The sequence below is a fragment of the Hoplias malabaricus genome, chromosome 9 (assembly GCF_029633855.1).
Source record: "Hoplias malabaricus isolate fHopMal1 chromosome 9, fHopMal1.hap1, whole genome shotgun sequence".
Taxonomy (NCBI): domain Eukaryota; kingdom Metazoa; phylum Chordata; class Actinopteri; order Characiformes; family Erythrinidae; genus Hoplias; species Hoplias malabaricus.
Genome location: NC_089808.1, coordinates 14,659,853 through 14,674,350, shown reverse-complemented (window position 1 = coordinate 14,674,350; position 14,498 = coordinate 14,659,853). Strand labels below are relative to the sequence as shown.

General features: G+C 37.8%; 1 protein-coding gene across 2 annotated transcripts in view; it reads left to right on the top strand.

Annotated features, from left to right (window-relative positions):
• eml3 (EMAP like 3) overlaps positions 1-14,498 on the top strand; it is a 42,023-nt gene that overhangs the window by 22,068 nt on the left and 5,457 nt on the right. For both annotated transcript variants that reach the window (XM_066680469.1, XM_066680470.1), the window contains 14 exons: positions 2,721-2,837; positions 3,542-3,570; positions 5,462-5,491; positions 5,675-5,795; positions 6,885-7,034; positions 7,978-8,047; positions 8,167-8,277; positions 8,638-8,733; positions 10,391-10,525; positions 10,650-10,788; positions 11,894-12,045; positions 12,268-12,393; positions 13,109-13,240; positions 13,338-13,405. In XM_066680469.1, coding sequence (XP_066536566.1) covers positions 2,721-2,837; positions 3,542-3,570; positions 5,462-5,491; positions 5,675-5,795; positions 6,885-7,034; positions 7,978-8,047; positions 8,167-8,277; positions 8,638-8,733; positions 10,391-10,525; positions 10,650-10,788; positions 11,894-12,045; positions 12,268-12,393; positions 13,109-13,240; positions 13,338-13,405 — 1,476 coding nt within the window. The remainder of the gene's footprint in view (positions 1-2,720; positions 2,838-3,541; positions 3,571-5,461; positions 5,492-5,674; positions 5,796-6,884; positions 7,035-7,977; positions 8,048-8,166; positions 8,278-8,637; positions 8,734-10,390; positions 10,526-10,649; positions 10,789-11,893; positions 12,046-12,267; positions 12,394-13,108; positions 13,241-13,337; positions 13,406-14,498) is intronic.

Here is a 14,498-nt window from a genome sequence, read left to right as displayed (position 1 = left end):
TAATTGCAAGTTGCTGGGTATGCTGGGTCAGCTTTAAACAGGGCTATATAAATCGCCTTTCACTAAGTACAGGGTGTAAATTTATCAAATACAGTCTAAACTTAAAGTCACTTTAGGCCTAGTCTAAAATAAAGTCACTTTATAATTTTATTTCTTAAGATTCCTGTAAGTGTACTGAGAAACTTCAAAGCAGGTCAGTGTATTACAGAAGAATTTTCACAGATAAGTGCTTGGCAATGAGTTATTTTAGGGACGATGCCAAAGTTAAGTGTGAATTTGAAAACAGTTTAAGATAAAGAATGCAAGGATGACTGACGTAGAACTTGGCTGCAGTGCAGCGTTGAGAGATGTTGGTGTGAATAGTTAGACTCAATGGAACTTGTGATGAAGGGACCGTTTGAGATCAGTGTAGTGTAAATATGTGAAATTAGTGCAGGGTTAGGCCTTAAGACCTCAGGGAACATTCACAATCAAAAGTACATGTGATATGAAAACTATATGGAGCAGATGAAATCATCACTCAAGCATAAATACAAGTAAAGTGATGGTAGTAATTGCTTACATTGTCATTGAGCCTAGTTTACTAAAAATGTTTTCCTGCGTTTTTATTTCCTAAGAGTCAGAGAAGAGGGTGGATGCTTGTGTGTGGAATTGGCGCAGACATATACCTAAAGCTTTATCACTGCTGGGCAATGGGGGTTTTAGATTTGATTTGAAATCACACTAACCCAATAAAATCATACTTAATCTAACCAAATGATTAATCTCTGCACATCTGAATTAATCAATGATTCTTTGATTATGGATTTAGTTTGATTTTCATGATCTGCTCTTTCTGCATGAAGATTTATTTTATGAATACCTTGAATTTATTGATTACCTAACTAACCACAATTTTGCAATGTTTTGTCTGTGTGAAAAATGTGTGCCCTTTGAGTCTAGGATGTAGTTTACAGTGGCAGTGTGCACAGTGCTAAGCTGTTAGAAATGTCTATTTCACATTAACTATATTCCCACTTTAGCTCCTGTGCAAAACTGAAAAAGCAAACTTCAGATTCCAAACCTCTTGATTTATTGATCTTTTAAGATATTGATTTATTTAACCTATTTTCAATATGAATTCCCTTTAGCTGAATTCAACCAAAACAGTTAATATTGTTGCATCATCATGCACGGGTGTATAACAAGTACATACCTGTTTTTTTGCTGTGTAAACAAATAATTTCCAGAGATAACTCTCTTTATGCCACAGCGGACAAAAAATCACCATTCCCGGTTAAGCGCAAACCAAATGTGTTAAAATAATAACCTTCCATATAGATATAAAAGTGTAAGACTCCTAATGGTGCTGCAGGTTTGTTGTAACAGTAAGCATGACTGCTTCAAAAGGCACTCGGTGTGTGAGTAATCAACATGTTTAGTGTATAATTACAGGTATGTTGTTTAATGCTAGAGTAATATCCATCTGTGAGCATATGTATACTTATTAATATTAACTGCTTTATAGAGGACCAGTTTAGTTGCTGGCTCTGCTCATTTCTAATTCACCTCATTATGTCATTCCTGTGCTGCTTTGGTAATTATTTTATATTAATTTTATAATTAATAAAGAATTGCAAACATTCATATTGCAATGCCAAGGAAAATGCAGTCATGCAGCATACTTTGTACATAAATCCATTTACCTGATTCATGTTTTTAAAAAACATGCCAGGCAGAATTCAAATGACAATACACTTTCATAAATCTGTGTAAAGTCTTTTCTTTGTGATGCTCTACACTATAATTGACAGGAAGCAATGCCCCATCAACTGAGTTTCACTTCTATGTCCATAGCTACTAGCGTCAATGGTGACCACTGTCATTTCCGGTCCCGTGTTTCTTTTATTGGAGAACTTATGGAGCTTTTAGAGGAACAGGAAGTGGGGTGTGTTTCAGAGGAAACAACCCTTGAGCTCACAAACACTCACACGCCCACACACACTGCATATTGAGCATTTAGATACAGCCATTCTGTGCTGCCATTCCCCTTAGCTGAAGACATAATTCTGTAAAACTCCTCTTATTGGGGTTGGGGATACTAACTAATTAGTAAGCAAGTTAACTAATACTTGCTTTGAGTTGATGATGTTGTACTGATTAATATTATGTTGATCTGCTCATTTTGATTGTTTGATGTGCCAAGCTCCCTGCTATTAGTACATAAATTAGTTATAATAATAGTAATAATAATACATTTTTATTTGAAAGCACCTTTAAAGTTAAAGTAATAGTAGACTCTGGCTGTCCCAGACTGTCTGGTGTTTGAAGTTTGCTTCTATATTTTGGCCTTGGAGCTTAAGGCTAATGTAGTGGAAGTAATAGAAGCTCACACAAACACTGAGTTTGTGTGTGTGTGTGTCTGTGTGTGAAACAAATATTGTGTAAAACAATATCTTTTAATATAAGTTATCAGGCAGTGTATTTGAAATTATTTACCCATTTTCTGCAAAGGAGTTTTTAGTGGCTTTAAATCCTTCAGACACCTGGATCCTGTCACCTCCACTGTGAACAATTCTGACTCAGTAAGCTTCTGTAGGATGGTTTCACATCAAACCACACTGCATGACATTGTTTCCATTTTAACCATTTAATTGTTCATAAATGCTGAAGGAAAAGGTGTAGAATTTCCCTTTGCGTCATATAACATTTAGAGACTGATGGTTGGCTCTTTGGTTTAGGGTGCGGAGAAACAGTGAGAAACTGAGCAAGGACACTCAAGACAAGGCCAAACAGAGGATGCCTAAGAAAGCTGCATCCTCAACCAATCTGCTCACTCGGTCCCCGAGCCTAGAGGGGTGAGTCAATTCACAACTGTCTACTATTGCTGGCAATTAATTTTTTCTTCTCAAATGTAAGTCAGGTGCTTTGGATGCACTTGAAATATCTGATAAAACACACCCTTCAGAAAAGTCCATTGAAGTGTACTTGCTTCAAGTGTAATGTTTACAGAATTTGCTGATATTTATTTACCTATTCATGGCAGTTGGATCTGTCTTGGGAGAGTAGGCATGTCATGGGAAACAGTCTTAATGTTGAACCTTTCTTCAGGACGTTATGAGATCCCCCATTGTGCCTCAGCCATCTGAGGCCTGAACAAGAAAACATAATTAGCTTTGCTCTCTGAGAGTGTGTTGGGAGGCCCTCCTCCCAAATCATTAGGCACATTGGAATCCAAAGTGTCTGTAAGGCAGTGTGTAAAGTTGAACAATTAGTTTTTTCTTCCAAGTGTGTTGAGCACAAATAACAGTGCACTGTTCAAACAAATGATTGTAAATGAAACGCCTCATTAAAAACCTCCTACTAATAGACTTGCATCTTCCAGTACCTATTATTGCTTCTGGGGAAGAAAAGATTGTATACATGTGTTTAGATTAAAAGTCAGAATTATTGTTTTTCATTTTGTATGTTTTGTTTCATTGTTGTCCTCAGCTAGTATTATGAACTATTAACCACTGTGTCTGTGTCTCTCTCTGTCTCATGATTTTGTTTGTTCTAATAGCCGGGCTAAAGAGCTTCTCTCAAACACAGGTAATAAAAACAAACTTCTTCCTTCTCTCACGTGCCTCAACTATATAGTGCAACACATGCTGATTTACTGCCCGTTTGACTCCTGACCTAGTGCTAGTTTCCTGGTCTTCAATAGTACACAGCTGCTCATCTGGAAATTACTTCACATTCTTCTTATTCTTTTTAACGTATATCATGTGCACACACAGGATCTTGGCTCCAGGAAAAATACCAATTCCATACTCATCCACCTCTGGGCATATTCAGTTGCTGAAATATTGCTGTAAACCTGGGACAATCCATTTCAACCCCAATCACTGTTCAGTCAGTAGAAATTCTTGCCTGATTGACATATCAGCCCCAAATGAAATTGCCAGGGAGTTTTCCTTGGCATGTTACAATTCAAGAAAAGCTTTAAAAGCCTGGAAGTTTGATATTATAAGTAACTGAATAGACACCGGCCTGGACAAGAATTAAAAATAAGCACATTAGGATATTACTAGGTTTTAGAAATGTCAGTGTGTTTAGATTCAAAATTACAATAAACATAATACATAATGAGTGGCCCTCAGGACATAATGAGACATTGGATATGTTTGATGGTCCTGCCAGGAATGGATCATAAGCACAGTCCCTCATGAACAGACTTGTATTCATAGCTTATCTATTTAAATTAATATAGATTTTTTAACAAATATTTTGGTAAAAAAGAAAGAATGCAGCATGTTGTACATTTTTTAAAACTTCTCTATTTTCATGTTTTTAAAATAAATTTTCTTGGTCAAACAAACACTTCCCCACTCCACTCAAGACATATGATCTATTGTCTAGATGATAGTTTAAATAGATCTCTAGTACCATATTGTTCAAAAGGCTTTTCTTGCCAGATGTGAGACATATTTAAAAACAAACAAACAAAAAACAGACCACTACACACATACACGCGTGCGCACAAACTGCTCACTGCAGCAGTAAACACAGGAGAGCTTGTTACTCCAGGCTCCTGCTGGAAATTCACTAGCTGTGGTTAGTTGTGTGTTACCACACTACTCCTAGCTATTTGACAGAAGTGATGGATGGCTCCTTCTTTGGCCACAAGAGCCAGAGATTTAAGGCAGGAGTTTTCCCAGCGCTGTCTGTGCCCGATCATTTCTGCACATGTAAAATCATCTGTGTCATCTGTGTCCTGAAATGGTGGGAAAAGGAAATATATGCCTTTGCCTAAAATGACTTAAGAGTGGATGGCCCTGGAAGTGTGTGGAATTCCTCAGAAGTGACGCTAAAAGGTTTATGAGACGTCAAGTTCAGATTTCTTCTGCAACTGTTTGTCTTTGGCCCAGCATTCAAACTGGCCTGGGTTTTTTTTTTTTTTTTTTTTTTTAAAGACGGGCAGCAAGCCCAGTCTTGGACTGAACTACTTTTTATGTAGGGACCAAAATCCATTTTTATTTCTGGTTGGGTTATGAATAAGTAATTAACAGAATACAAAAAGAAAAAAGTCTTCTTTTGGAAGAATTCACAGAATAGATTTTTCTACATAAAAATCCCCTGATTGTAAAACACTCATTATGCAATACATCCAGACAGATCACATCACTGTTTTGATGGAAACCTATGACCTCCTCAGCCAAGTGCAAGAATTTTTTTCCCCTTTTTCTCATATTTTATTGTCATACCATTGCCATCATTGCCATGGATGTTTTTTTCTGTTCTGACATATTCAGCAGGCCCTAAATCACAGTAGTCAAAATCTGACTCCTTAAAGCAGATAGAGACCGGGGCAGTTTTTTTGACAGATGCTCTGGGCTACTTGGCTTAGGACCAGGATGTAGGGCCTTTGGCTGTATGATTTACTGCAATTTACTGTAAACCAGTTTAAGCTGTTTATCTCTATCTTTCTTCTTTTCTGCAGGAACACAGGGATCCAGAAGAGGCACACAGGGTATATTTTATTGCACTGTTGTTTACAGAATGAGAATTTCAGTGGACAATTTAGTTGAAAAATATGTAAAATACAAATGTAAACAAGGAAACAATTTAAATGATAACATTTCAAAAGAAGGCATGGTTTACTTACAAGTATGAGTGAAAAAATAATGCACATATACATTTTATTTCTTTATAGGTCAGTCAATCAAAATGTTTATCCGTGGGCGGCCTATCACAATGTACATTCCTTCAAACATTCAGAACTACGATGACCTAAAGATGGACCTTCCCTCAGAGAAACTGGAACTGGATTGGGTGTATCCACTGTCAGTCTTTATTCAGTTGACTTGTTCAAACAGGAATCAAGGTCCTAAACGCTCAGAGAAAGGAGTAAAGTGTAAATATTTGTGCTAAGAGTGCTAAGTATCAGCATTCACTAAGTTTCACTGGAATGTTATGTGTTTAATGGGTAAAAAGGAAGGTAAAAAGATCAAACACATAATATGTCCTTCACTATTACCTTGTGCATATCCCTCATAAATTTGTCAATGTTTAATTTAAATGTTAGGTAACTGCAGTAAATTTAATTTCACAACTCCCAGTGATTCTGTTAGAATCACACATACTATATGCAAGTAAGAAATATTGTAATTAGGTTTGCATTAGTTTGACTGTAGTGTCTACAGTAGGCTGAGGAACCAAGTAAATGATGGTAAGCCCAGATTCAAGTCCTGTTTAGATAAATCTTGGTGTTCTAAAAAAAGACACTTAGTCTTTTATACCTAATAATATCTTGGTGATTAGGGCGGCACGGTGGCGCAGCAGGTAGTGTCGCAGTCACACAACTCCAGGGGCCTGGAGGTTGTGGGTTCGATTCCAGCTCCGGGTGACTGTCTGTGAGGAGTTGGTGTGTTCTCCCCGTGTCCGCGTGGGTTTCCTCCGGGTGCTCCGGTTTCCTCCCACAGTCCAAAAACACACGTTGCAGGTGGATTGGCGACTCGAAAGTGTCCGTGTGTGTGAGTGAATGTGTGTGTGTGTGTTGCCCTGTGAAGGACTGGCGTCCCCTCCGGGGTGTATTCCCGCCTTGCGCCCGATGATTCCAGGTAGGCTCTGGACCCCCCGCGACCTTAAATTGGATAAGCGGTTACAGATAATGGATGGATGGATGGATGTTGGTAATTAACCATTTAATTGCAGAAAGAAATAAACTACATCCTTTTTCATGTTGAATTTCCGTTTAATTTAGTTGGACTAATTAGAGTGTATTGTTCTAGTCTGATTAAAATATAATGCCTCTGTGAATGTCTCAGACACAGACATTGAACATAAGAGACTTTTACAGAAAGTGTTACAGAAACAGCAACATTACATGATAATCCAGATATATTCCTTGACCCTGGTTGTAGCTATGGTTACAGAGGGCGTGACTGCAGGGGGAACTTGTACATGCTGCCCTCAGGAGAAGCAGTGTATTTTTTAGCCTGTGTGGTAGTCCTTTACCACGTCACCAAACAAACACAACGCCATTATCGCAAACACACCGACTGTGTAAGATGGTGAGTTCAAACCAGACACACCACTTATATAGATTATACAAACAGTTACATCTGATGATTTGAGTACTGCTGGCCACAATACAGGTCTTGTTGATTTGGGAAAGTGAGCTATTGTGGCACTTTTTTTACAAATGTTTATCCACAGCTGTTACTGTGGTGTGCTTTAGGCGTGGCCACACTTTTGCATACAACTACGAGTGGTAATATTTTAAAGTTGCTACAAATACATTTTATTTTTATTTGCTGTCTTATGAAAGTACATAATTGACTGTATTTAGAATAATATACATTAGAATAGTATTGGTATTAATGAACATTAAACATTTTTCTTTCTGTTAAATTGAAAGTTGCAGTTTCAGAGAAAGGGTTTTGGTTTGACAGTGACAGCTAATAACAAGGTTTCGTTTTGACAGCTGCATTTTGTTCTGAAATGAACAGATCGTGTAGTAGTCCTATTTAAATGATAAACTGTATGCAGACACATAGATTGACAACATACTAATAACTTTAGAAATGTATTAAAGCCATTAGATGAAAGCATAGCTGCAAAGCCAGAATGTTTTCAAATGTTTTCATATTTAATCTCACATAAACCAGTATATTTACAAATAGCCTCCTATTCAGCCTAAGGTTGTCCTGACTGCAAGACTGTTTCAATCTGAACTCTTGTTTAAATAAGGGGCCAAAGTAGGGCAGTCAATAAGGACAGAGAGCATTTTTTATTCATCTTAATAGTACAGTAATAATATCAGCCTGTTTTTTTCTGAGCAATAAAGTAAGTTTGGATAATTGAATTATGGTCGAATTATTGTTTTTGGCACATAAATCCACACAGTACCCTCGGGTGAAAAATAAAATCCAAACCAAAACGGGCTTTTCTAAATGTAAACTTGTATTTTTTAAGTATATTTCTATTTCTGTGGCATGTGTTTTCTGTCTGCAGTTTAGCTATCCATCCAGGCAAGGTACTCATAGCATCTGGCCAAACAGCAGGTGTGGATAAGGATGGCAAGGTGAGATTGAATGAAGGTCATTAAAATCAAATTATATAAAAATTCACAGTTTCTTACCTTTTGTTATTAAAGCTTTCAAATACATATGTCTTATCGGTGTCTGTATCTTTATAAACCAGCCTTTACAGCCATTTGTCCACATCTGGGACTCTACTACACTGGCGACCCTGCAGCAGATTGGCATGGGCACGTTTGAGCGTGGTGTCGGATCTGTGGCCTTTTCATATGCAGTATGTACTGCCTGCCAGTCATTGTTCACAACCAAAGAAATCTTAAATGAAGTCTAGGAGTTTACAGATGTCTCATTTGTAAATGGTTGTAAGAAGATCATAAGATTGTTTAAAGTTATTTCTAGAGATTTTTTGCTTTTGTAAGTAAATTATCTCCCTACACTGGCAGATAATTTTATACCAAAATTCTTAAAAAGCTTGAAATTTATCTGCCAATATAATAGGATTGTTCTACTTGATATATTTTAAATACATAATATAAAAAGTTCAAATGTAAAACAGCAGTAACCCAATATAGAAATTAAATTAAATGAATTGTGATCGTTTGTTGCCATTATAAACTCTGAACATGTTTTTCAGGACGCAGGGGCATTTCTGTGTGTGATTGATGACTCCAATGAGCATATGCTGTCTATCTGGGACTGGAATAAAAACACCAAGGTTGTTGAAGTAAAGGTATGTGTATATATATGTGTGTGCACACACACTCCCTGTATGAAACAAGAAAAATATCAGGGCTGTCAGTATCGAACTTAAAATGACTATTTATTTTAACCTCATCAGTTACTGTTGTTGTGTTTCTCCAGGCTAACTGCTAACATCTCTAACACCTGAAAATTTTAGTAAGAAAAAGGAACTATTTAAAAACATTGTTCATTCAGAAATGAAACAGATATGCATCTTTGAGAGCTGACAAATGTTAAGATTATAAGATAAAAGTTTTTGGAAGTCATTTTTTTACATTATATAAACCAACTAGAAGACATGAAAACAGCATTTTTGGCCAAATATCAGTACATTTACAGAAATGTAAATTTTAGTCTATAATGCAGTTATCAAATTCAGTACTGATTTTTAAAAAACCCTTGGAAACTGCTTAAATACTTGAGCCTTCCAGTCATTTTGAGTCATACAGCACTCCCCTTCAGAGAAACCAGTGTTCTCCTCCATTCTGTTAGAATCATCAATATTACATAATCTCTGATGCAGTTAAAGGAGTATTTTTTCCTCAAATGCTTCAACAGCCCTCATTCTGTAATACAGTGAAAGTACATTGAAAATGTGGGAAGCTTCTGGTTCCGTTTCTGTCCATATTGTTGGCATACATACAGAGGGAAACCCGCAATGCCTCGTCTTTCTGGCCAAAGGTCAGCATACATCCCAAAGATTTTAACGTCCAAATGCGCAGTTTGAGCACGGTTGCTGTGGGAACATTGTAAATATTTTAGCTTGCTTTTTGTTTGGTGTAGTTTTCGTTTGGTGGGGGCTTCTGTATGGTGTGAGTGTTTGTATGAGGTCATTTTTCTCCTTTGTTTTCATTCTAGTAGTGGGGTTATTACTGTTGGAGTTCTTGGTGCAGAGAGGCCATTTTTAATGACGTCTCTGTTTGCTCACTAAATGAATCTGCAGTTTCCCCCTAGATGCATGCTTAATGAACACTATTGAAGGCATCAGCACCAACACACTGCTAACAAAGTGGAAAGCTGATTCAACTTAAAGTTGAAAATATGTGTCTCAATCATTGGCATGATTATGTAGCTGTTGAGTGTTGAGAGACACAAGCTGCTAGTGGTGATTTACCCCTTACAGTTGGGCTTGCTTTCTGCAAACAGATGAGTTCTAGTGCTGGAATAAAAAGAGATTCTCAGGGACAAATTGGCTCTGAGACATGACCAAGTATGTGTTTAATCCATGGGTGGGAACTCAGCTCTATAGTATGTTGTGTAGGATACATGTGCTGGAAATAAAAAAAAACTGGAAAAAGATGGACCACAGGGTGAGGTCATATGAGGGCAATGTCAGGGAAGATTTTGAGGCAAGCGTTACTATACAATGACGGTTCAGCAGGAAATGTGGGCAGTACAGCCAGATGTCATATTACATGTCAGATCTGTAATAATTATTCATAATTACAGTGTAATAAATTGCAAATATTTTCTCCCATTAAAATTATGTTTCACCCCATTTCACTCAGTAGTAACATTTTAAAAATCAGTTTCATGGAAAAGTGGAGTGTAAAGAGGCACTGATAAATTCAGATCAAGTTAAAAATAAAAACACTGGAGATACCAAGTATTTGACGATATGTATGTGGCATGTTTGTGTGTTCTAGAGCACTAATGAGGCAGTGTTCGCTGTGGAGTTCAACCCTTCAGACACTAATAACATCATTACATGTGGGAAATCTCACGTTTACTTCTGGACCCTAAGTTCTGGGACACTGACCAAGAAGCAAGGCATCTTTGGGGTGAGTGGTGTTAAATGACATGTAGAAGCAAGTGTTTCCTTATGAATAAACCAGAATAAATAATATATTTGACAAGAGTTCTGTGATGTCGTATTGATTTGTGATTTTGTTCTTTTTCTTGCAGAAATATAAGAAGCCAAAGTTCATCATGTGTTTTGTGTTCAGTTTAACGGGGGATGTGCTCACGGGGGATTCTGAAGGAAACATCCTAACATGGGGCAAATCAGCAGCAGACATCAAGACATTAGGCAAAGGAGCAAAAGGTAAATAATAGTTATTAATAATATATCTTGACTAAAATTGTATTGTTCACATTCCTTTCAATACCATCCATATGTAAAAACTAAATTGTAGTCATCATGGTTGTGCTGCCCCACTGACTGCCTATACAGCCTAAAGTAATTTAGCCAGCCCTTTTCAAACGCAAGTGATAAAGAGGGCTGCTATACCCCTTATTACCATTCAATGACTAGGAAGAAAATGCCTTATCCTTCCAAATAACTTAAGCTTCCCAAATGTTTCTTCATTTATTCCCTAACATTCCTGAGGATTTCAGTCTGAATTAACAGTTTGTTGTGTACCTGTCAACTAATAGGTTGCTTTAAATCTGAACAAGGCCATTTAAATATAACAATTTGCAAACATTTGCGATTATTATTCTTCATATAACTGACCCCTAGCTGCCTGGAGGTACCAGAGATTCTGTATGAAATCTTTAAAACATGACCTGCTCTGTGGAGCAAAAACTGATTCATTTTGGGACTACTAATGATTGTGATTCTTCATTTTGTCAGTTTCAAAATAATATAAAATTAATAAATAACTCTTTCAAATATATTCTTTGATTTTTTTTTAACAAAGATTGCTCTTGTAAGTGTCGTTAGATCATGCATCAAATGAATTCATGTGAGACGTGATGTTGGTCCATGTGACAGTGAAACACTAGTATAATTAAAGGGCCTCGGGAAAGAAAAAAGAAAAAAAAAGCCTTTTCATGGTTGTTTCAGTCGTGAAACAGCTGTTGCTCACTCTTAGTACTGAAAGAAACTGAGAACCATCAGGAAAAGACAGGGTTTTTTTTTCTTTCTTTTTTCAGTCCCTTTGTGTTAGATTGTAATGCTCGGCTACATTGTAAATGAATGTTTCCCTCAATGTACTTCTGAGTGAAAATAAAGCTTGACTGACTGATTGGATGGTATTTAGAGCTGTAACTATTGATTACCACTAATATAATCATATGTTGATGAAATCAGTTGTAAAAGGCTATGGTAATTGTTTAACCCTGTTTTCTCTGTCCATTGTCCTCCCTTCTCTTTCATCTGCCCTCTCTCCAATGTTTTTACATTTCTCTACTCTGTCATCTCACAGAGACATTTCAGATCATGAAGCAGACGCGCGCACATGAGGGCAGTGTGTTTACTCTGTGTGTCCTGCAGGGTGGCGCTCTGCTCAGCGGTGGTGGAAAAGACCGCAGAATCATTCGCTGGAGTGCTGACCTGGCCCCTGAGAGGGAGTGTGAGGTGTGTTTTTTGTTAGTTTATTATGAGAGAGAGAGAAAGAGAGAGAGATGAACTGAAAGAAAGGAAATGAGTGGGAGATGGAGTGTGAAAGAGGGAGTGAGAGAGCAAGACAAGGGGGGAAAAAGGAGAGAGAAAAGACATAAGGGAGTGAGAGAACGTTGTGGGAGCAACAGCAAGGAAGAGAGAGGGGGAGATGTAAAACTGTCCTTGTTATCTCTGTAGATTCCAGAGAAATTTGGAGCTGTTCGTACCATTGCAGATGTGGATGGTGAAGAGTTGCTGGTCGGGACGACCCGAAACGCCATTCTCCGAGGCACATTTTCAGATGGATTTGTAGCCATAGTGCAGGTATGTGACCTTGTGATGCAGCAGCTTTTAAAGGCTTTTTGAATTTCATTAGTAATATTTTCAGTATTCTGAAAAGGTTTATTTTATTATGACATTTTTGCCAGCGTTTAAAATATGATTTAATAGAATTTTCTTTTTGTTACAATGCCATCATGTTGTCTGTAAGAATAAATAAGAGTATCCTCCAGTCAGTCCATCCAGCCTTTCAACATTCTGCACATTCTACTGTGCTACAGACCTTAATCCAATGTAAAAAGATCTTAAAGGGACAGTTGCACCCTTTATCTCAGAAACAGTCAGACAGAGCTGCAGTGCGAATGTAGTAGGCAACAAATGTGTAGACTCCCCTTATAATTAATAAAATTCAGCTGTTTTACAGTGCAACCATTGTGGACACAAATTGTGTACATAGTTTGTATAATGTCTGTGGAAAAGCATGAAATGAAATGGGACACTCTGGAGCAGATGTACATGACATTACATCACCACACACTTCGCCAACCATTGACTAGAGGGCTATAAAGCCCCCTGGCATTAAACTGTAGCATAGTGGAATTAGGTTCTTTGCAGTGATCGGGCATCATTCAATCCCTTTGGGATGTTTCGGAGTGGCCCTGAAAACTGCAAACTTTGCCTGAACTAAAATGAATGTACACATTCACCGTAACTGCCATCTTTAGCAAATTCAAACTAACAACATTATCTTGTTTGTCAGGGTCATGTAGATGAGATGTGGGGTCTGGCCACACATCCCTTCCAGAACGTCTTCCTGACCTGTGGGAATGATCGGCAGGTGTGTTTGTGGAACGCTGAAGAGCATAGTCTGGGCTGGTGCACAACACTGGAGGTCAGGCAGCCCTCGCACAGCACCTCACACAAAGCCAGCTCACAACAAAGACGGGTTGTTTGGAAGTGTATCAATTTTCACCTCTGCTTTGTTTCAGGAGTCTGGTGTGTGTGCTGATTTCAGTCCCAATGGAGCTGTTGTTTCTGTTGGATTAAGCACTGGAAGGTAATCAGCTCTTGCCTGGCACTGTTACATTTATATATGTAGAGAATGCAAAACAAAGGTTATGTGGTTAGGTACATTTTCTTGTAAATATAGGAGGGAGTCTGGATTTCTCTCAAGCTGAAATGCCATCTGGGAAATATTTTGACAGTAATTTGAGTAAAAAAAAACAACTGCTGAATCCAGCTTAATATTGAAGCCTGTGAATAGGTGCAGAAATGACTGCCCAATGGGTTTTGCTATAAATGTATTTTAATTCAACAGGTAAAAGGACAAGAAAGAAGACATCAGATTTTATTAACTGAGTAATCATGAATACATTACAGATGCACTTGTTTTTAGATCCATTTTGGCTATTTTTTGTTTACTACATTATTTGAACAGATTTTGTGAAAAGTTCATGAGAGAATGGACCAATAGAAATGCTCCAAAATAACTTGGAATAAAATGTTTTACATTGACTTCCATTTAAATGTTTCATTCTCATGTAAAATATATATATATATATACATCAGTTTGACAATGAAACTGAAGCACTTGGTTTTAGACCACAATAATGTATTAGTATGGTGTAGGGCCTCTTTTTGCGGCCAATACAGCGTCAGTTCGTCTTGGGAATGACATATACAAGTCCTGCACAGAGGGATTTTAAGCCATTCTTCTTGCAGGATAGTGGCCAGGTCACTACGTGATGCTGGTGGAGGAAAACGTTTCCTGACTCGCTCCTCCAGAAACACCCCAAAGTGGCTCATTAATATTTAGATCTGGTGACTGTGCAGGCCATGGGAGATGTTCAACTTCACTTTCATGTTCATCAAACCAATCTTTCACCAGTCTTCTGTGTGTATTGGTGCATTGTCATCCTGATACACTGCGCCGCTTTCAGGACACAATGTTTGAACCATTGGATGCACATGGTCCTCCAGAATGGTTCGGTTGTCCTTGGCAGTCATCTAGCACAAGTATTGGGCCAAGGGAATGCCATGATATGGCAGCCCAAACCATCACTCATCCACCCCCATGCTTCACTCTGGGCATGCAACAGTCTGGGTGGTACGCTTCTTTGGGGCTTCTCCACACCGTAAATCTTCCAGAT